General features: G+C 43.0%; 1 protein-coding gene across 3 annotated transcripts in view; it reads left to right on the top strand.

The window, feature by feature from the left end:
• Window positions 1–23,593, top strand: part of CTNND2 (catenin delta 2) — an 829,794-nt gene that overhangs the window by 694,570 nt on the left and 111,631 nt on the right. For all 3 annotated transcript variants that reach the window (XM_033110744.1, XM_033110743.1, XM_033110745.1), the window contains 3 exons: window positions 2,732–2,849; window positions 8,144–8,329; window positions 22,454–22,627. In XM_033110744.1, the coding sequence (XP_032966635.1) occupies window positions 2,732–2,849; window positions 8,144–8,329; window positions 22,454–22,627 (478 nt within the window). The remainder of the gene's footprint in view (window positions 1–2,731; window positions 2,850–8,143; window positions 8,330–22,453; window positions 22,628–23,593) is intronic.

Raw genomic sequence — 23,593 nt, 5'->3', positions numbered from 1 at the left:
AGGTTATTGGGTTTTCTATTTTTAAACAGTGAAACAGGCATGGTCTAGTAGATCTTACGTTTGGGGGAAAGGGAGGAAAAGAAAGCCTGTCTCTCCTACAGAGTGAAAAACCAAAGAGACTCATGACATGTTTCACTCGTTCAGGAATCATTGATGAAAAGTGGAAATCCATCCCCAAAGTCTCCTGGGCACTGTTACCCATTAATAAAGAGACACATGCATATCTCAGTCTGCTTAAAACTAGGTATTGATCTTCATCCTACCTGCAGACTCTGTGGTAACTCCTCCTCCCCTCTGTTTCATAGGGGGTGTGTGTGTCCCATTCATTTCCCCTTCCCTGCAGGGACCCTATCTTATTAGTCTTTCTCATCTTTCAATATCTTACACGTTTTAATCAAGCAACTAGTTAATAACTTTTTTAATTTGGGAAGAGACTAGACTGGAATTGAACGGAAACTAGAATACTGAAATACACTCATATTAATATTGACAACTTATAATGTGGACAAAATATTGACAACTTAAAATGTTGACAAAATTGTTAATTCCTGATCTTTCCCATTGGTTAGACTTGCCGTCATTGAATAAGCTGATCATTCTAAAGTTTATTTGTAAGTCAGGAGGCAGCCCGCCCCCCTAAGGAAACTTGGAAAGGCTGAGCATTAATCGGTAAGGGAAGAATGTTGGGGTTTCAGACCAGGGTGCACACGAGCTACCCGTAGGGCTAGCTCAGGTCTAAATCCCATTCTCTCTTTGGAGACCAGACTTCATCCAAGTACAAAGAGGCAAGACTTAGGACACACAATCACACACTGCCATCTAGGATTCTTCTGGCCAAAGACGTCTGATCGGACTTTTTGACAGACCTATTACTCTAACAGCCTCAATGCTCCTTGACCTGGTGAAAATCATTTCACGGAGGAATGGTGTAAAAGTGCTCTCTTACAAAAGCCATCCTTCTCGTTCAGAATCACCCCAGTATGCCTCTTTCCACTTTGTCCCTGGCAGAAATTCCGTTCTTCCCCCTTCCCAGGGACCCGATCAGAGACGTGGTTGACCACGCCAAGACGGAATCTATAACACTTTATATAAAGATGCGGTCGATATTTGCCCAGTTTTATTATCTAAGGAACTGAGGAATTTGGTTTATATTTTAAGATCAGCAAATGCCAAAACTACTAAATTGAATTGAATAACCTTTCCCAGTGTTACATTAAAACGCTGATAGATGCTATTTAAACATGGTACACAGAACTTTTTAGATCTCTAAGAAAACATTTATGTTCAGTAGCGCTTTAGCATTAGGCCTTTTTTATTTTATTTTAATTCCTAAAAAATTATAGTCCGTCCATACTGTACATCAAGCCCTTGCTTTCCTCTCCTTCACAGACCTGGGTTTGTTCCAGCTTCTCCACTTGCTGCCTATGTGGCCTTGGACAACCTTTCTGAGCCTCAGTTTTCTCATCTGTAAAATGGGATAAAGTGTAACAGTGAAGAATGTTGTGAACATGTAAGAATACATGTGTCAATTACATGGGCATGGAGATTCCATTTCTCCCGCAGGCTGCGTCCAAAGTCACAGGTTCTTGGGATCTTTCCGGTGGCTGCCCTGGCAGTCAGCCAAGAGTTCTACCCTCCCCAATCAAACCCTCCCCTAGAGCCAGCGCAGTAGGTAATTCTCAACGTCAGCACCCCAAATATGCAAATTATCCAACTCCACCAAAGCCCCCAGGGTACTCTGCATGCCCAGCAATCTGCATGAACAGGTGATGCTGATGCTCGCCAAAGTCTGAGAGCCATTGCCCAACACAGACCATTCTCTCTTCCCATCACCTGTGCCCACAGTCTCTAAATTCTTTCAGTCCCTTTGTACCTTTCTCTCAGAAACTCACCTCCTCCAGCAGGCCTCCTACAGGCTGTGCTGTCAGTGAGTCAGTCACTGCAGAAGTTCTCAGCTGGAACCAAATCCTTGCCATGGTTAGGAGATGAAGAACATACTTTCAGGTGGTGAAGTAACTGAAATCACCCCAAAGGTCCACCCTCGCCCACGAATACCTCGTGCTCTTTGTAGGTCTGGAAGGTCTCTCTGCTTCCCAGCTGTGCACTGTGGTACAGCGAGTGGTCCTGCGAGTGCGAGCTCAGCAGGTACCAGCGTAGGAAGGAGTGTGGTTCACTCCTACCTGTAAAAGGTGCCCTGGACGTCCCCATGGCGGCATTTTCGCTGAAACCCCTCACTAAGTTCTTAGAATAAATTTCTAGAACTGTATTTCTGGCAGGACCATAGTAGGCATATTTTTGAGGCAGATGAAATTAGATCTCTAAAATATTTCAGTAAGTTGGAAGCTCTGTCTTTGATCAATGTTTCACCCTTCTCAAAGGAAAAGAATCCTTTGAACCAAAAACTTCTGATTCCTCCGTCAATCAAAAAGGACGTAAATTTTGAAGACTTTCTGAAAGTCTCCCCTCCTCACTGATCCCCTGTCCAGAATTCTGCGTCCTCCATTTCCCAAGTGGCAGTACAGATATCTGTAACTTTCCCAATTCTAGGATGCGTTTGATGAATTGGCTGACTTTGTGGAAGCCATCCCTGCTCATTAAAACTATACTTCTGGTAAACCTTCTGAAAAGGCAAGCAAAGTGTTTCCGTTAAAACTGGGAGAGGAGGTGTGCGTGGAAGAACGTTCCTTTGGGGAGCACCTGAAGGTTGCTAACGGCTCCCTTTGCCTTGCAGGAATGTGAGTTCTGCCGGAGAGGAGGCCCGCAGGCGCATGCGGGAATGTGAGGGGCTCACGGATGCCCTGCTCTTCGTGATTCAGTCTGCACTGGGGAGCAGTGACATCGATAGCAAGGTTCGTTGTACGCACGTAGATTACATTTTAGGGAATTTACGGTGCCCGAGGGGCTCGGTAGGGGCTGGCAGCTGTGGGAGCTGATGCTGTGTTTCATACTCGCACTCTGAAACCTGCCTTGGTGTCCTTGTAGGAACGCAGCATTTCCTAGACAGAACTTCTAATCCTAGCCTAGAACTAGACACTTAACTCTTGATTAGCAACGAGTAAACGTTTAGATTGTTTTAAGTTACTCAAACCACAGGAGTTCCAAACACCAGCAGATGAGTGCATACAGTTTTACGTACCACAGTATCCAAAAGCGTCTAGTTGTGTTTTATGAAATCCACTCTCAAAAGAAAAAGAAACATTAAAACTACCTGAGATTTGAATAATCCTGTATTCCTACAGATTAGCTTTTTAACCACGGTTAATTGTATCAAATGCCATTTTAGCCATGCTGGATGAAGTCTAAATCAATGCTGTCCAAATGCTGAATAAATGAGGTTGTCCCGCTAATCAGCAGGGTCTATGCCATGTTTTAGTGCACAAACCAAAATAGAATTGGGTGGGCTTTTCCGGTGTGTGAGCTATTTTGTTTTGTCTTTCGATTGGTTTTGATTCAATCTAAATATAAATTTGTAAAGTAATTTCATAACATCCTAATATAAACACAGACTTGACTGATGCTTTGAAAGTAATATATGTAATAAATGCGATACCTTAATTAGAGTTTCTCAAGAGCCGCACCATTGATATTTTGGGCCGATTAATCCTTTGTCCAGGGGGCTGTCCTGTGCAGTGTCACATGTTAAGCAGTGTCCCTGGCCTCTCCTCCCCCGATCCCCACTAGTAGTTACAAACAGAAATGTCTCCGGACATTCCCGTTTGGTCTCCTGGGAGCAACATTGGCCCTGGTTGTGAATCACAAGCCTTAATCCCAGGGTTTACAACACCGTCTCTTCATCAGATTTGCCTCTGCAGCACTTAATAAACGGATGTCCCTGGACCCCATCACCACCCTCTGAATATGAATGTCTAACTCTGGTCTCCGAGTTTTGTACATTTAAAAACTCACCAGGTGATTGGATGTGCATCTTGGCTTGGAAGCCCCCCTTAGTAGACATAGCTTTAAATGGACTCTAATCGGGAATATGGCCTAATGTAATTCAGGTGTAAAGTCAGACAAAGAACGAAAAGAGTGATTTTATCCACGTAGGACTAACTGGCATGGGGACGGGGGGGGGGGGGTGATTTAGCTTAGTGCTTCTCAACTTAACCACATGTGAGAGTGACTGAGACATGTAGGAAGTTAATGGTGCCTGAGCCCTTCTCCCTAAGTGTCGGGTCAATGACATCTTCTGGGACTCCAACGCTTTGAGTACTAGTTGACTCCAGTGGTAAACACTGTCATCTTATCACTGTCCCTCACTTATGTTGGCGTCCATTCATTTACTATGTATGCGTTACCGATTTCCAAGACAAAATATGATGTAATAAAGATTTAATTGTCCCCCCTTATAACTGCCGTGAATGGCCATGTTAGACCTTTTAATATTATTGACAAGAAAATTTAGTCCCTAAAGAAATGACCAGTCAAGATGTCTTGAGTATTTACAGGTGCCTATCAACATGATAGACATGTGATTTTTAAAAAGAGCTACCAGAGGTAACTCACTGAAGCCATGATGCCCACGATCTTCATATTCAGAACAGTAAAGACTAAGGCACTGGGAGGTACACTGAGCCTCTACCTGTAATGGAGACTAGAAGAGCTTTAATACCGTCTGAGCCTTACAGCTGAACACAAGCCAACAGCCTCTCACCTTGGTCGAGTGCCCATGCCCTCGTTGCTGGTGGGTGTGGCAGCCTTTAGGAGCCTGGTTCAAAACCAGAGTGCCGGGGGCGGCTGGATGGCTTAGTTGGTTACAGTGTAAGCTCTTAACAACAAGGTTGCCGGTTCGATTCCCACATGGGCCAGTGAGAAGCAATGACTTGAGCTTGGAGCTAAGCTGCTCCCTCCACAACGAGATTGAAAAACAACGAGTTGACATCCTGGGAAAACACAGTGTTCCCCAATATTCCCCAATTTAAAAAACAAGCAAACAAACAAACAAAAACCACCGTGCCGTGAGGCACACACATCTTTCTTCTGGTAGATCAGATGACCGGACTCCTGAAAGTCTTGGAAGACCTTTGAGATCCTCTGTTTTAAATTCCACACTTTGCCCCAAAGAGGAAATTGGAATCATTGGGACAATTAAACTACCTGAGATTTAAATAAACAGATATTCCTGATCGAGTAGCAAGTGCACCAAACTTGGCATCAGGATGTGCTGGTGGATGTGCCATCACCACCTCTAGAGGACCACACCTGAGGGACCTCAACTTTGTGACAAGGACGATCATCACAGTTGTTGAAAAGAACAGATGTGATCAATTGCTCGGCAGTGCTTCGCTGGCCAGAATGTGCTATTGAGTTTTAACATATTATTATTGTCCCATAATTCTGCCACTTCTGAGCTTTCACAGTGACAAGTTAGAAGGGAGAAAAAAATGAGTACACATCCTCTTTAAGGCCAGCAAAGTTAATGAATAAAAGAGCTTGTGTTTGATGCAAGCTCTCAGCTCAGCGCCTAGAATTGGGATAGTTTGTTTGATAACATACGAGAGAGCAGTCTCCAGACCACTTCCAAATTAGGCCTTTCTAATAGAAAATAAGGAGTCAAAGTGACCCTGGTGACCAAGAAGAACTGCTAAAAGCATTGTTAACAGTAGTGGATATCAAAACCACCAGCTGCCACATGCCTTCTGCTGGCACCTCAAAGAAGGCTAGTGGCTGTCTTGCTTGAATTGGTAATTCTCCCAAACCAAACTTAACGAGAGAGGGAGAGAGAGAGAGGGAGAAACAGAGAGAGATTTCTAGTGACCTCTCACCCCCAGTCTTCTCTTGACACCACCTCCTCCCGCCCTTCCTCATCATCCCAATCCCCACATTCTCTCTCACTATCCAGCCTCTTCCCACTCATCCCCCAGACACGGGTACATTATAAAGCATTTCCCGAAAGTGGAGCTGTATTCCCCAGGTGTTGTTCGTTAAACAGAGGCATGGAGATGCCCCTGGGGAAGATGAACAGCGGGTTGAGAAAGAAGGTTATTCTCCTAAGTCTTTGATGTAAGAAAAACTAGTTTGCACTGATCTAAAAATCATTCTGACTCATACCCTAGCATCTTCCTTTCTGGGAGGGAGGTTTTTCTCTTTCATCACTGTGCTGTGTTTACCTGCTTTCATGCTAGTGTCTTTTTGGACGCTGAGAGGATGCTTGAAATAGAAAATCAAGTTAACTCAAAGCCTGTGGGACTAGCAGCCATGAAACCTTGAAAAGCTGACAAGAAAGGTCTCAAATGGCAAAAGCTCCAGCGATCAATCCTGAAAATGGGTTTCTATAGTTGATTTTCCTGCCTTTGTAGTCAAGTGAAAGACATATGCTGCCTTTTACCCGATTCCAGTTCTTAGGCAGGAGGAAGCGGTGCGGGATTGGACTCTGGCAGCCCCCCCCCCCGCCCCAGCACTGGAAGTGGCATGATCTGGTGTGAGTTACCAGCAGCTTCGGGTCTCGTTTCCTTCATCTGTAAAATGGAATAATGTTCTTGACTGGTGGCTCTCACACAGTAGGTGCCTGAAAAAATGATTGCCATGCTTGTAAAAATAAAACTGACCTCCGTTCAGTTTGTTTTCCACCATTATTTTATCCTTTTTTTAGATGGGTATTTTTTTCTCTCATCCCACGGTTCCTCAAATCCAGAACAAAAGTCAAAAGTTTGATGCCCTGGACTGAATGTGTGCCCCCAAAGGTCATCTATTGAAACCTAATCTCCCGTGTGATGGTATTTGGTGGTGGGACCTGTGGGAGGAAATAGAGTCACAGAGAGATTTAGCCCTTTGCACACAGCACGGTCACAGCTCATTAAAGGGAGGCAGGATTCAAACACAGAGCGACCAGCTCTGGGTCACATGCCCTAGACGTCCACGTGGTGCCTTGCCCTCCGTTGTTCATGATGTGAATCCTGACGCAGCCTTCAATGTGTGCCAGGCTTTCTTCCCAGTACGTACATAGCAGGTTAGTTCCCTGTTTCTGCTGTCGAAATTGCCACAACATAGTGGCTTAAAAGCACAAATTTATTAAGTCCAAAATGGGTCTCGTTGGGCTAAAATCAACATGTCAACAGGGTTGCATTCCTTCCCGGGGCTCTAGGGGAGAAGCTGTTTCTTTGCCTTTTACACCTTGGGGAGGCCGCCTGCATTCTTTGGCTCGCGGCCCCGCCCTCCGTCTTTACAGCCAGCAATGGCAGGTCACGTCCTTCTCACGTAAGTCCTCTCTAGCTCATCTGCCTCCCTCTTCCACTTACAGGAGCCTCATGATTACATGGGCCACCTGGATGATAACCCAGGGTCACCTCCCCATCTGAAGGTCATCTGATCGGTGACCTCAGTTTCAGTTCCATCTGCACCCTCTGTCTCCCCACCACGTAACCTAACGTGTTCGCAGGCTCCAGTGATGAAGATGTGCACATCTCGGGGGACATTTTTCTGCTAACCACACATACAAACTCTAGCTCGCCTAACCCACAAAGCAAACTAAAACACGGGTGCAATTATGACCATCTTACAGAGCAGCTTGGGTGCCTTGTCCAAGCCACACAGCCAATAGTCAGAGGCCTAGGGGGTCTACCGGTGTCCAGCTCCACAACATGTGTCCTTAACCGCTGTTGAACCGCTGTGCTAAGAAAATAGGAGCACCAGCCAACTCGAAGAAAATCAGTAGCTTGGAAACGTTTGTGGCCCCAGGCGACCACAGACCTCACTTACCTGCGACAACCATGGTTTCTACCTCTTGCTCCATTACTTCCAGAAAGTACCCTGGTGGATGGTAAATATTACCATCCCAGAACTGACAGAAACCTGCTTATCCGTGCTCTTGGAGATTCTGTGCCCCAGTCCCCAGGCAGGAGATGTCTGTGAGTGGACATCTGGCACCTCATGCGGTTGTAGGTTCTGCCCTATTCACAAGCGAATTTCAGTCAACAATGACAGCTGTTTATAGATGTAACTATTGTCAAGTCATTTCTTTGGGGAGGAAAGGTCTTAAGACCTTTCCAGGCTTCTCTAAATTCCTTCCAAGGGAGTTTTTAGGAACCCACAGTGAAATGCATCAGAAGAGAAATGTGTATGTGGAGACTGATTGCTTTTCTGGGTGGAGTGCTGGTTAGTTTTTATTCATTCCTCCTCTGTTTCCTTTTTTTGGGGTTTGCAGACCGTTGAAAACTGTGTGTGCATTCTAAGAAACCTCTCGTACCGGCTGGCGGCAGAAACGTCTCAGGGACAGCACATGGGCACGGATGAGTTGGACGGGCTGCTCTGTGGGGAGGCCAATGGCAAAGACACGGAGAGCTCCGGGTGCTGGGGCAAGAAGAAGAAGAAAAAGAAATCCCAAGACCAGGTGATGTGGCGCCTCGCAGCTGCATGCAGTTATCCCCTTCCCTCATTGCAACACGAATATGTCATCTCCGAGTATCGGTACAGGGTTTGTAGCATGCACTAACGTCACTAATGCGTCTGCACCATTTTCCTGCGGGAATGTCACAGCTCAGACAGGGGAACGTTAAATGACTCCCCCATGCCCTGCCGAGCCGAGATAAGAAATTTCAAAAAGAGGAGGAGCCGCTGGGGTCCCAGACGGGCGCTAAGGTGCCAGCGCACAGATTCATAGCCAGGTGTTGTTTCTTCCACGTGTTTGTTCGCCTATTGAGCTCCTTGTGGAGGCCAGGCACGGTGCCTCCCAGGTGGTGCAGGTACGCAGCATAGGTGTGGTCTAAGGAAGGAAGCTGAGGAGAGATGCACGAAAATCCAGCACGGGTGTTTGTAGCGCGTTTTGAAATGCTTGGACGTGCGACTTTACACTTACTGTGGGAAATGGGGGTGGCAGTCTGAGAACTACAGTCCTTCCCACAGAAGGACACTAGGGGCTTGGCTTTGGGGGCAATTCTGATGAATTCAGAAAGCTGTCCAGCTGGAGAGGCCTCTGCAAAACAGGATGGCCTTTACTTCGAGTAGCTGTAAGTAGGGTGCTCTGTAGTGAAATAAAGGCCGATAGGCAGGGACTCTCAGCCTGACACAATCAGAACAGCCGCCCCCATCTCTGGGAGACTGAACCCCTCACCCACCGGGCCCCCCAGGCAAGTGAGTAGAGTGAAGAAACACCCATCTTGCTACTGGCCACAGGCCCCTGCCACCAGGTTTTCCCATCTCCCCTGGACACTGTGCCCACAGGTCCAGTCTTCCCCTGGACACGGTCATTCATTCAGCTTTTCCCTGGACACTGCGCTGTCCATCCCAGCTGCTGAGGGTTGTACAGACCCAAGATCTGGCAATGCTCAGGCTTGGACAACTGAGAAAATAGAACAGGACCCACATCACATTCTCCTGCCAGGTTTTAATGCAAAATAAGTGTGCAAAGTATCTGTGTAGATCACAGCACACCATTTGTAAACTATTTTAGAAATCATTTCACTTACAGTAAGGGCTAAAGGGACTATTTTATCAAGAGGAGGGATTAATAGGAAGGCATTCTTGAATATAATTCCTGCATTTGACTTGAATGCACTAGTGTTTGCATTTTTGTAGCCCCCAGTTCTCTAGCTGTTTGTGGGCCCTGAGGGCTGCTCCAGGTACTTCGCAGCTAGATCTGTATGGTCCAGCTTAAACAAGCCGGTAGTGGAGGAGATACATGTGCATTGCCTCTTTGATGATGACCTTCCACTCTGAAAACTAAATTCGCAGCCACATTTTCCCCTGTCGTGGGTCAGTGCTCTGTGTCATCTGTCCCCTCTCTGAATCAGAGGGGCCTTTTAAGATGATCAAGCCGTGGTTCTTAATCCAGCCACTTAACACCGGCCCACCAGGGGAATGCAGTGGTCAGCCACCAGGTGTTTAGTGAGCATCTACTATGTGACAGGCATTGTGCAAAGTGATTTCACGTGCCTCAGTTTTCCTAGCCAGTACTTAAGGAAGCCAGGCCACTATGGGTTCTGAACGTTTCCAATATCAAATAAAGTAAACGTGGTCTAACAAAGGTATAATGGGTTCTTCTCGTGGTTTGCTTTTGCGGTACTATGATACTTACCATGGAGCCCAGTCCTGACACTGCTTTATTCTGGAAAGTGAGCAAGCGCAGGAAGGGTTGAAAGGAAGAACAGCAGATGGGCAGGAGTGTGGTCCTTCCCAACCTGCCTGGCGACCGCCATCCCATGGGTCTCACCCACCCCCTGAGCACTCCAAACCCCCAGATGGGCCCAGGCAACTTTGGAAGGGAGATTTGGGATGTGGACTTCTTATGATTTTTCACTTTGACTAAACAAAACTTTAAATGGAGATCGAATTCAGTCTGATTTCAAGGTTTTCTGTCCTGTCTGTTGCTCAGATTCTGAAGTGCATCTTTCTGGTGGCCCCTGACCTGGTGGTCACTGGTGTCTCATTTAGTACGATTCTTCCCTGAACCCCGAACCCTTTCTCCACCTCTGCCAAGGTGCACTCATGTGGCTTGAAGTCTGTGAAGTGGCAGATGAGATTAGGAGTCAGTTGGGTCCAGAGAAGTCAGGGATCAGAAGAGAATGTCCATGGACTTTACCCCGAGATAGAGCCCATCTGGAAAGGGGGTTGCTGCCTCCACGAAACCTTATGGTGAGCAATTCTCCAGGCCTAGAACGCTGTCCTTTGAACCAGATTTTATGGCATCAATGAGCTTTTTCCTGAGATAGGGAAGCTCAAGTGATTCATAGAATTTTATGATTTTTGCAAAGTCTAAATGCAAATGTATAAGATTCGTTTGTCCCATTTTTTTTCCCTTACAATATCCTTTAAGGAATAAAAAAGGATTTTTTCAAGAAAGTTTTGCTGAAGCGACTGTAAGTTAAAATACAGTGGAATATCATTGTCTGTAAAGAAGCTTCAAAGTTACGGATTCAACCAAGTGATAGTTTTTTAAAATGCCTTTTAACTGGGCTCTATGTAACACAAAAATATTTTGAAGTGCCAGAAAATTAAGCATGAAACTTTATGAGGACCTAACAGGTAACAGTCATGCTTGTTTGAAAATCCATTTGAGTATGTATTGTCAAGTTCAGTATATCTAAAAACAGTCGAAAGTAAAAACTCTTTGGCATTTAAAGACTGATGGAAGGGAGGCAAAGTTGAAAGTCCTGGGTGCAAGAGAGAAAAGGCTGGACAGAAGATGACAGGAGGAAGGAGAGGGTTGGGAGGTCACGGTTAAATCCACTGGGCCTACTGGCATGGTGGCCAGTCCTAGGGCGAGAACTGAGTCAAGATGGTGCCACTTGCTGGGGAAGATTGACATTTGAGGAAACCTGAGGTCTCAACAGAAAAAAAGTGCTTCACCTGAGGATTTCCTCCAGTGGTTTGCATGATGGGAAAGCATGCAGCCATTTCAGCAAAGGGGCCAAGGAGTCAAAAGTAATTAAAGGCTGGCTGCCTCAAGTGAGACGAGGGGCCAACCTAGTAACAGGTTGCAGCAAGGTGAGAAATGGATGTGTCCCCAGGTCTCTCTCTAGGATATCCCCATCTTTGTTAACAACCAGAATATCAGGTCACCTTCAGAGCCTACAAAGTATTCTAACTCACCTAGAAGCTTCTGGAGAGTTCTAGGTTTACAGGTTTAAAGTTGGTCAAATGTCATCCATTCCCTGGGATCTCTACTACTTGTAAAGTCAGGTTTTTAAAGACTATGTAGTGATCAGAGAAAATATAGAATGCAAAATACAGATATGATGTAGATTAAACCTGGTGGCCAGTTTTGTAAAATATGGGACATATGCAAATATAAAATATATCCATGTGCAAAAAAGTATGTGTTTCCAGAAGGAATGTAGTAGTAACATCAAAGACAACATAGCTATTGATTCTTTTTGTGCTTTGTATTCACAAATTTTCTACACGGGCCATTACATTTGTAATCTTTTCAAACACCATTTAAAAATACTATTCCAACAGGCCCTGACAAAGGCAGTGTGTGCTTATAAAAATGTGTAAGTTTTCCTCTCTTAACTTTAAGATGCCTCAGAGAAAGGTGCAAAGGGCTATGTAAAATGACAGGTTATCTAATCCACAGCAGAGACTTCCCAGAACATAGGAGCCAGACATGCTGCCAAGTAGAAGTAATGAAAATCATAATTAATTTAATGGTTACCTCTGGAGGTGGCTATATGCTAGAAATTTATGTTGAGTCTTACCTTTGACATTGATATTCTGTCTTTAAGGAAAGTACTATGACTCTTAGGTCAGATTTAGTTACAATAAAAATCTCAGGAACTTTTCCTTTTAGATCCCTGATAGGGACAATTCAAGATAATATATGATACAATGATAGGCTTCATTTATACTCTTATTTCAAGAAATGTTTGCTATTGAAATGTACAAGGCTCATCAGACTGGAAGCACTTTCAATGCATAATATTCTGGTGCAATAAAGCTTTGCAAATTCATTAACTTCTGACTGTGTGTTCAGCACCTGTTGCTAAATTATAAGAAATTGCTAGTTTCTCTAGTGCTTTTTGGGCAGAACCTCCCCCAAAGCAATCTGCATGTCCTGTGCCGAGAAGCACATCTCACCTGGCAGGGTCCTCACTACCTTCTAGAACAGCAGGACAGGGGTGGCAGTCCAAAGATTGGGGCCCAGGGAAATAGAAGTAGACCAAATTGACTTATTTACTTTTCCACCTTTTGTAGATAGAAGCATTTCTTGTTTTTCAATTTGGGATATGGCCCGTGCTCCTGTGATGGTGCACAAACATGGACTGGAGGCCACAGGACACAGCTGACTCCTGGCCAGAGCCGACCTGGACCTTCAAGACCCACTCAGTGTGCACTTGACAGGGTATAGAATACCCACTGAGAAAAACCAAAAACAAGGAAGATGCCCTAGAATTCAAAGCCTCTCTTTTCTGCTTGAATATCCCTTGTGAATGTTTTAATTCATATGGATATACGTAGATATATATCTCCACATGGGTAAAGACATAAACCTTTCAGGACTCAAAGATGAATCTGATCTCGTATTTTTATATGATAGATGGCCTCTCCTGATAATCTTTGTTTCACAGTTCACTGAGATGTGGTCCGTTTACGAGTAAGTGTTATTGCTCTTTTTCACCTCATTCTCACGTTGTAGATGCCAAATGCATAACTAGCAGGAAGTTTCACTTCTATCACCATGATATTTTATACACAAAAGCAAGAGTGCTTCTGTGTAAAACATTTAACTAAAAAATAAAGGCCTTTCAAAGTGAGAGGCAGCAAGCATTTATTTGACATCAATAAGAACAGCTATTTGGGACATAGTGATTCAGGCCGAAGCCCAAATGATGTTCCAATTAGGAGACAAAGGCAGTGGGTATTTATGAGAAAGGTAGGGGAAACAGTTACATCAGTAGGAGGAAGACATTTCTGCTGGTGCAAATAATATGACATAATGATGTTAATTCTAAATAATGTGTTTAATTTTCAGCCCGATAGTCATCAGGTCAGTAGTCCTAATAACTGCTTTCTTGTTATCTTTGCAAACAGTTCTTCGGTACATAGTGTTATCTGAGGCCCAGTCCAAATGTTATTGTGCCCTGTTTTAACTTTCCAAGGCTTGAGGTATAAGACACGTAAGGCAGTTCCTCTGGCCTGGCAGCTTTGGCTCCTTTGTAAAGTGGTTCTGTTTATACTATTGTTTACATCTTCAATGCCCCCTTACTTTTTCCACGATAACAGCAGACACATCTGGGCAGAACCTCCAAGGCCTTTTCCCTGCACACTTTCTTGGTCCATCCTAGCGTCCCACAGGCCAGGCTCCAAGCTTTTGCTCATGTTGTTCCTCTGGCTCGAATTCCCACTCTTTTCTTCCACTACTCGGGGAATTATCCTTTAAAAGCAAATAAAACATCGTCTCCACTCTTTCAAGACTTCCGTCAAGTAAAAAGGTAATCACTCTCTAGCCTTCTCCCACATGGTTTTATTTAAACTTCTCTAGCTCTCATCACATTATGAGGCATGACAGCAGTTGATCCCCACAGAGAGTGAATTTTCTGAAAAGGAAGATGGGAGTGGGGGTGTCTTCTTTCTGTCTTTGACTTCTAGCTCAATGCCCACCACCAGCTATGCTGAATGAATGACAGTCAATCTGGGATTTATTGTGGCCTCTAGCTCTTGCTGTTGCTATGAATAGATGTTCATAGCTGTGACTTGTCCCAGCCTCATCCATTTCCTTTGTGGTGACACTTCTCCTCCAAGGGCCGCTGTGAGTCAAGAGTATTCTGTAGACCTTCTCTTTCCATTTATGGTGCAAACTGTTCAGCTACTCACGCCAGTGCTGCATTTATTACACGATTAGTCAACATTCTGAATCTGCAGTCACCACCGGTCTGAGGAGCATGCTATCTCATCATCATCCAAGAACTTACGATTTACGTCAACAGGTGCATATGTGTGAGTCTCAAAGGGCCCCTGGAAAAGCAGTGCTTTTGATCATGTCAGGCTAAACATTGCTTTGTTCTGCAGGTATTAACACATGACATATGTAAATGGATTTGACGTCATGACATCCCATCATCTAAAAGGTTTCCTTGGATTTTCAGGACTGTGTATTGGGTGTCACTTCTTCAGGAGACTCCCATAGGCCCACTGCGTCAGATGGGTGCCACTGGCCTAGAAATGAGACTGAGACTAAATAGCGATTATTGTCCCAAAGCACAAAAATGAATTTTATTACACATGACCACATTGGAGATGAGAATTTTAAACTTACTTAAATTTTAAACGTTTCTCTTTATTTCAGACAAAATTCATGTTAATTATAAATATATACAGAGGGTGCCAAAAAAATGTATACACATTTTAAGAAAGGAAAACTGTATTAAAATTATAATACTCAATATATACCAATAACAAAAGATGAATACAAGTCACATTTGACTTCTGCAATTACAAGAGGTGCTCAAAGTGGTGACCATCAGTATCCAGACACTTCTGATGACAGTGAACTACTGTTTGAGCAACGTTGACCAAAGTGTCCACTTGTATACGTTTTTTGGCACCCCCGGTATATACATGCATGTAACATATAAATGCCATATGAGTAAGATAAATGAATGAGCTACAGAAAGAAAATAATACCCCTCCATCATACCCTCCACCCGCTGCCCACCTTGACACATCACTGAAGGTGACGACAGGTATGGGCGCAGTGGCCACTCTGCCTCACTCTGCACACTGTTGTCTGACAGTTCACCCCTGGACTCAGCATGACCTCTTTCCTTGTCAATAAACAGTTGTTCAAAACAGAATGTGGAAAGGCTACCACGAATTCCACAATAAGGCCCTACCGTGATGTGTGAACCAGTCCCCGATTATCAGAAAGTCAGGTTGCTTCCATATTCTAACAGATGAAACCATACTAAACATCTGTGTAGTTAAATCTCACCTACATCCTTAATCACGTCTCCAGGATAAATTCTTAAATTGGCGATCCAAAACAAATGACTGTTCTTAAGGCTTTGGATACATAAGCCAACGTTGATCTCAGTCACTCTCCATAGCAGCAAGAGTGGAAGAACATTTTGATTTGATTTATTATCACTTGGTGGCTCTGCCTTTCATGACGTTCTTGATGCCTTTTCTCATATTACTGGGTAGTTGTTTTTCTTTCTTCCAGACATTTTTCATTTTCTTATTACCAACCATCCTTTTTCTTTTGCTGCTTAATACCGTTTCCTTTCTCACCATCTGCTTATTTCAGCGGCTGCTCATTCCTCACGGCCTGCTGCCATGTAGTCGCACTCTGCTTTCACCTTCCCATATGCCAGGAGCTTGGTGACTCAAGACACGGGATTTCATGTCCTCAAAACAACAGATCGTGTGAGCCTGCACAGATCACGGCTGCACATTTTTACACAGTGACTGAATGAATGACATGCCGCTGTTTATTCTGCACTTCTCATATGAAATATGTCCCCTCACCTAAAATTGCTACTGTACTGTTCTACTTTGAATGAGTTTACAGACTTAAAACTCTATTTCGGTGTGTCATGTAGTTTCTTTACTTATGTTTGGCCATGCAGGACTCCACACCATTAATAAACACTCTGTGTCATGTACTGCTAGACCAGGGCTCTCTGTTAACATTTTGAGCTGGGTAATTCTCTGCGGTGCGGCCTATCCTGGACATTGCAGGATATTGATCAGCATCCCTGGCCTCTCCCCAGTTGATGCCGGCAGCACCCCCTCTTCCTGTTGTGACAACCAAAAATGTCTCCAGATATTGCCTAGTGTCCCCTTGAGTGGTAAAATCACCCCAGTTAAGATCCACTGTACTAGACTGTCTTTGAGGGACATATCACCAAAGATATAAACAAACTAGACTACAGGATTCTCTGAAGGGGGTTGGCATGCCAGGGACAAAGCCCCCTTTAAATGGCAGTAATGGGGGTCGTGGCCCCGGTGGATGGGAAGCTAGGAGCAGATGGAATTCTAGATGAGTGTTAGTGGCATTCCAGTTCCATCTTGATGACTTGGAGGAAGGAGCGGGTGAGCGCAGTGCTGTGGACCGGCCTCCATGACTCTCTTTTGTGGTCCGCAGCACAGCAGCCTCATGGTCGCTGAATCTCTTTGCTTCTGATCCTTTGTTCAGAAAACGCCATACCCTGCCTCTGCTTTAATACAGGTTTCTGATCTTGCCAATGCAAACCCCCTCCTGCCTCCTACAAGGAGAGCCAGGAGACGATGTGTGCCACATAAATGCAGCTCCTTCGCCATCTCTGCTCACCTGCATCCTTTGCTACTCTCAGCCCCCCCTTCGCTGATGTCTTCCAAACAGTTCTCTGGGGAACTCAGACACCCGAACTGCCCTTTTCTTCAAAATCCCTACGAGTCAACACAAGAATCGTTTTTCCTCTGGCTTTTTACAGTTGCTTGGAGTTTTTTAATAACCATCACTTCTATTCCCCATCGCCCTCCCCTGCACCCTCCCCCGCCCCCCCCCCAAAAAAAAGCTGGAAGTGATAATGAAACACTGTCATGGCAAAATTAATTAGTAACTCTGCTGCTCGAGCCAAGTCAAGCAAAAATGGCAGACAGCGGATGGACTCATGTTTGGGTCATTGCTTTTTCAAGTACTTAGTACTGGCTGCAGTGGGATTAAACTACGCCCTGCGTGAGAAAATTCCTGACAGTTTACCTTCTTAGAACCATCCTAGAGCCGTCTTCTCTTCCGACATGTTGTGATGTGTGACTTCAACCTGGGAGGGAAGATTTTAAAATCAGAATGTTTCCTGTCACTGCAAATCCACTCCTTTGATCTTGCAATACCACAGGACTCTTGTTTAATGTCACTGAAATCCCTTCAAAATAAAAGGCTGCGCACGTGTCATGACTGTAACGCCCCCTCCTGGGGAGAGAAATCTGGGCAATAAAGACGCCTTCCACTGGGGAGGAGGCCTCTTCTGTTTGTGTTTCAAGGACACAGCTCAGCAGAACAGGCTCTTTTCTTTACTCAGACGTGAATGGCTGTGACATCTGTGAGAGGACAAGCCTTTTCCCGATTAGGTGTACCCGTCCTGTTGGCATCTCCATGGTGCCCAGCCCAATGTGCTGGAGACTGGGGCAGGTGTCACTGCCTTCGGAGGAGGGGAATGGAAATTCATTATTAATTCCTCTCACCCAATAGGGGATTTTAGGAATGTATCCTTCGAGTTGTCTCTTGAGCTGCCACCCTTGAAAGAACTCCACATTTACAAAGTCTTATAAAGTGTGTGGACATCTTTACTTTCTGGTTTTTCAACTTTCTGATTTTTATCCCTAAGTCACATCTTTCTCTTCATAGAAGCAGCAAATGGCTTCCACCCTTCCATCCTCAAACCGACTGAGATAGATATCTTTTAAATAGAATTTAAGCCCTACGGGGAAGCAAAAGTATTAAAAGCAATTCCAAAGAAAGGATCTTTCCTTTTTTTTTCTTTTTTTTTTTTTAACACATTCCCACACCTATGTGATTTCCCTCCTAAGCAGACTTTCTTGCCGATGCCAGCACGTGTCTCCTTGCCAGCCTAGGACCATATCACAAAGCATTGTGTCTACATTCCAGCAGCCCCTTGCCATCTAAATTGGGAGCACGTTATTCTCTTCATTCCCAAAAAAGGTTTGAGCATGACTTTCTTGGAGAGATCATGTATATTTTCAATTTTATACAAGTTTAGAAAGTGAGTGATATAAACTGTTTACTGATTTGTTTTATTATACTAGTCATACAGTCAGACATTTAAAGCCAGTAAAGAAAAGTATTGATATTATGTGGTGACTGTGGCACTCTTTGGGATGACAAATCAATCTGTGATCAACTATCAACATAATCCTGTCACACACTTGCCTTGCTTTGCTTCCAGACTGTCCCCAAGATTGCTCCATGACAGAACAACAATGGTGTAACTGGAGGTTCCATCCTAACACCAAGTTTTCTTAGTCCTAATTATGATTACTGCCTTAGTCTGCTCAAGCTGCTGTAACAAAATACCACAGACTGGGTGGCTGAAACAGCAGACATTTGTTTCTCACAGTTCTGAAGCGTGGGAGTCTAACATCAAGGGACCAGCAGATTTGGTGTCCGGTGAGGACCCCTTCCTGGTTTACAGATGGCCGTCTTCTTGCTGTTCCTTTATGGCAGAAATTGAAAACTCTGGTCCCTTCATCTCCTTACAAGGATACTAATCCCATCATGGAGATTCTACCATTATGGTCTCATAAATCTAATCACCTCTCAAAAGCATCACCTCTGAAAACCATCATATTGGGGATTAGAGCTTTAACATAGAAGGAAAAAAGCTCAAAACCTCTGGTATAACCCACTCAATCCTTAGCTTCATGAACTCTAAATATATGTGTAAAATTCTAAATATAAACAAGACAATGGATAAGAGGAACTTTAAAGTGAAAAATAATTTTCTGATTTTTTTCTAATAACATAGGAATGATTTGCACAAAATATAATTTAAACATTTAGGTAATAACTTAAGAATCACGAGCTAGCTGCTAGAATGCTTGCACGTTTTATTTGTTAAAATATAACAGATGAAAATAAAAATGTGCACAAAATTGAGGAACATTTATTTAACTACTAAGTGTGAGGAGTAAAACTAGGAGAAGAAAGGGATATTTTCACTAAAAATGTCCCCCAAGCTGGAATAAAATTTTTTAAGATCACAAATGCTTTTCTCCTTTTTCTTTTGTTTTCCCTTTATCTAATCTCTGCTTGATTTTTAAACATAAACCTGATAAATGAAGATATATAAACACACACACACACTTACGTTTATGTGTGAGTGTGTGTGTAAATCTTGCCACAACTTACCAATAATGTAGATAACATAATCAAAAAATACTCTGCTATCATTGCCCCTCTGCGTTTCCTAAAATTACTTTGTCTCTTTGGTTACGCCCTGTCTTTATTACATAGAACGTTGTCCCTCCTGAGATTTTGGCCTCTGTATGTTATTTTCATATTTCAAGCTATTAAAGAATCGTGGTAATATGCCATCAGGATGCAGTCCAAAATAAGCATAGTTTGTATAAGTCTCATAAATTTAGTCCTGTGCTCTGAGGATTCCATAGCTGGATGACCAGTGTTTTGACTGTGTTAAACATTTAGCCACTGCTTGCCTTCCATCCACACATGCCGGTTTTGTAGAAATGTTAGGGCAGATATGTCTTGTGTTTATAAATGACATATTTCCACTTTAGTAAAAGAGTTGCCTATCCCACAATTTCTCATGGATCCTCGTTCTAGAAGGTTAGCAGTAAAGGTTTACATGTGTAGAAACGGTTCACAGCTTCGGTCTTATCCTGATGTCACATTGTTCTGTATGCCTGTGGATGTTGACTCTGGGCAACATAATATCAAGTATGTTAGCAAGCTCTGAAGACTTCTGTTCTTTCTATGGCTGATGAAAATCTATTTTTGAATGGACAGCTGACACTTCTTTCCCTATTAACTCAGTATAAGTTTGAATAAAGTACCCAGATAAAGGCGAGATGCATTGACTGACTTAAGCAGTTCTTTTTCTTCGGTGTTGACATGCCAGACTGCCATCAACGTTCTGAAATGGCAGAGAATACCCTTTGAACTCCATCTCAAGCTGTGATCAAAGATTATCCATATCACATCAGCTTTCCTTTTATTTCCTTCAGACTCTGTGTGTAACCATTAAGAAAGAATTGTAATAAAAGGTATTTAAGAGCTGCATAGATCCATGTCAGAGCAGAATAAAATTGTCTACTGACGTAGCCATTTATCCTGTTTTATTGCACAGAATTTAGAAAAGGAGAACAAGATGAAGCCCAGCAAACGATAACACAGCTGCCTTTTGCTCTTTGTATGGTTTGGCTGTCACATCTTGTAATGAGCCTACAAATGCAACTTCTGTTCACCTCCTGGTGTTATGGTAGCTCTTACATGAGAGGGAAATTTCATCCATGTTGAGTTTTAAATTCCATAGTCTGATTTTCCTGATTATCATTACATCTTTATATGGAAATGATAGCTGGAAAGTTTTAAGGAGATGACAAAATAAAAGATGAAAAAAAGAAAAAGAAAAACAAATGTAATAATTTCCCATTTTCCATTATACTAACCCCAAGCTGGTTTCCTTTGAGAAGCCAGTATTATTCCTGTTTCATCACTGATGTCAACAAACCTAGAGTGTGACAGTGTTCTTTCTATTCAGTGGAATGAGTCAGTCTCAAATAATAAACCAGGTGCAATATGACAAGGCTGGTTCACTTTTACTTTTTTTTTTTATTTAAAGGAAACGTGTTGGTTTCATTGATATGGGTGTACAGGTGAAAAGTCATCTTTGAACGGTTGAGAAGTGGCTTTTGTTAAAAAAAAAAAAAAAAAAAAAGATCATTCCCGCCTTGAGTGTTCTCATTAGAAAGTTGAAATTGAGTGACGCTCTCATTAAAAATGACCTTTAATAAGATACCAACATCCACCCATGGGATGTTATTCATCTCTGAGCTTTAGCCTTGACTTAAACTAAGCTATGTCCTAACTGAGAAAAAGAAGGCATGAGTTTTCAGGTTTTTTCTTGGAAAATAAATGATGAAATTCTTGAAGTGATTTGTGACAGTTACATAACTTTACATTTTCACTATCAACACTTCCATTTTTATATTACACAGATATGAAGTAAGTCTATATTTTCTTCCAGCAAAATTTTCAAAACTAAGGAACTCACACATATTCTGAAACATAGTTGTGTTTTTGTATTTATACATACACATATACATACGTGTGCATATATATGTACATGAAATATCTGTGAGAAAGCCTAGTATGACATCTAGAGTATATTTTAAGAAATCATTAACAAACACAAATAAAGCAGTTAAATAATTTAGTACCCCACTATAATATTATGGATCATTTTGTTTTACTGTGGTTTTTCTCAGAAGTGAATATGGGAATAGTTTTCTATACATATAGTGTACTTTATTTCTACCCTCATTATACTCATTGCTTTATTTTTCACAAATGACAAAGGCTGAGTATGATCAAAGGTCAGAATCATTATTACAATTTTCAATATTTTTAAAATTATAAGAATAATAGAACAGAAAATTTGAAATGTAGAAAAAAGGAAAGACATAAACATTTTTTGAGTAAGTTTTTATTACCACTACATGGTTTCTATGATGCATTTTACATGGTAAAAAGTACAAACCCATACCACTTTGTATCCTGCATTGTTCATTTAACTTTTGTTGTCATTGTTTGCTCAAGTTGCTACACGGTCTTCAAATCTATCATTTTTAAAGGTCTACTGATACTCCTTTGTGCAATAACCCATAATTTTAAAATTACTTGTAATTAATTTTTAATTCCACATGCTCCTGTTATTCATTAGATTCAATTTAAAGCAAACTTAACTATCAGAAGTGCTGTAAAGTCTAGATGTGCCGATAGCTATGTGAATGCATCTCATAAAACAGAGCAATTTTCTCTTGTCCCTCCTGTCATTGGGTTGGTGCCCATAGATGCAATGATAGTACTCAAAATCAAACAGATGTGTTTACAAGTTGTATGGGGATTTACTGCAGTTAACGCCTATGCATAAGAAGTCCTGGCATGTGGTGGTTACCTCTGAGTTATGCCAGTAACGACAGTGTGCTCTCTGTAAGACATGCTGCCTTGGTCTGGAGGCTTCTTCCATCTTGCCCAACCAAAAGTACCTCACCTCTGCTTTCTTCCTGTAGCACGGTGCTAGAATTGTTCTCAGAGGGCTCATCTATTCTCCTGCCACTCGTGTACACTTAAGTCCATGCTCCCGCCCCCTCCACCCACCAGCACAAGCTCCCGGGGGCAGGCATGGCTCTCCTACTTTAGGACTTCCCCTCCATGCAATAGATGTTCGCCAGAAATCAGGACAACCTGCTTTTGTTTTCATGTCATGTTTACAGACGGCGATATTGGGAAATGTGACGATGTTAAAGATGTTTACTCTCATTTTTCTTCCACCAGTGGGATGGAGTAGGACCTCTTCCAGACTGTGCAGAACCACCCAAAGGGATCCAGATGCTGTGGCACCCATCAATAGTCAAACCCTACCTCACACTGCTCTCTGAGTGCTCAAATGCAGACACGCTGGAAGGGGCGGCAGGTGCCCTGCAGAACTTGGCTGCAGGGAGCTGGAAGGTATGATTAGTTCGTTACAATAAGAAATCGGGAATGACGAGCACAACGTTAGAAAGTAACAGAAGTCCAGTTTTGAGAAATGCAGTTTTAATGAAGTGTTTGAGGACATTAGAGAAATAGCAGTTACCTTGAACTGTTGGACTTAGGTATTCCTTTACAATTGTTTTAAGGGTTCAGGAGTCCTTGAGGATCACTACGGAACACAGTTGGGTAGATGTAAGTATAGTCGCTGCGATGTGCTTTCCATTCCAGTTGTGTACCTGAGTTACTCGGTTTTCAGGGGAGACTGGGACATGCTGACGCTTTTCAAAGCACTACCATCGGCTGCTCAGGGAGCTAACACCCAACACCTTGAATAAAAACTCATGTGAATCCTTACGGTGTTGTAGCTGGTTCTGTCCCCAGAGGAAGAGAATTTCTTGCCTTTTTAAATTATGGCCCTACAGAGAATAGTATTGCTAGTTGTCTGTGGCAAAACTAACTAAGTAAAGCAAATATATGATTGAGAAGGAGATCAGGAGGTATTTTTGTCTGAGTCCTTATAAACACATGCTGTTCCTGATTGGTTTTCATGGAAACCTGCATGACCCTCAGTTTGGGTAGAAAGGGATTCACCATCCCAAAGAATTCTTGACTCTGGTCGCTAAGCTAACTTGCCTTATGGCATAAAAAAGTGTAACCTCTTAGATGATTGAGAGCGTATGGGGGACACATCACCGGAGACCTCAGCCATCCATTTCCTGTTTATTTAATATCAAAGCCTTGGGACAGATATAATCACTCTTTCCTTTAATATTCATTTTTATAAAACGATGTTCATATAGGCACATAGCTACAGATAATTCTCAGAAGCTCAATACCATCGGTGTCACACCAACAGGCCTCAGCATTGTCATGCAACTAACCCTCCCTTCCTATTATACCTTCCAGTATCGGCCTTCCTGTCCTCTCTCTCTCTCTCTTTTC

Source organism: Rhinolophus ferrumequinum, chromosome 7 (assembly GCF_004115265.2).
Source record: "Rhinolophus ferrumequinum isolate MPI-CBG mRhiFer1 chromosome 7, mRhiFer1_v1.p, whole genome shotgun sequence".
Lineage (NCBI taxonomy): Eukaryota > Metazoa > Chordata > Mammalia > Chiroptera > Rhinolophidae > Rhinolophus > Rhinolophus ferrumequinum.
The sequence above is the reverse complement of the archived record's forward strand: the minus strand, read 5'-3'. Positions and strand labels throughout refer to the sequence as shown.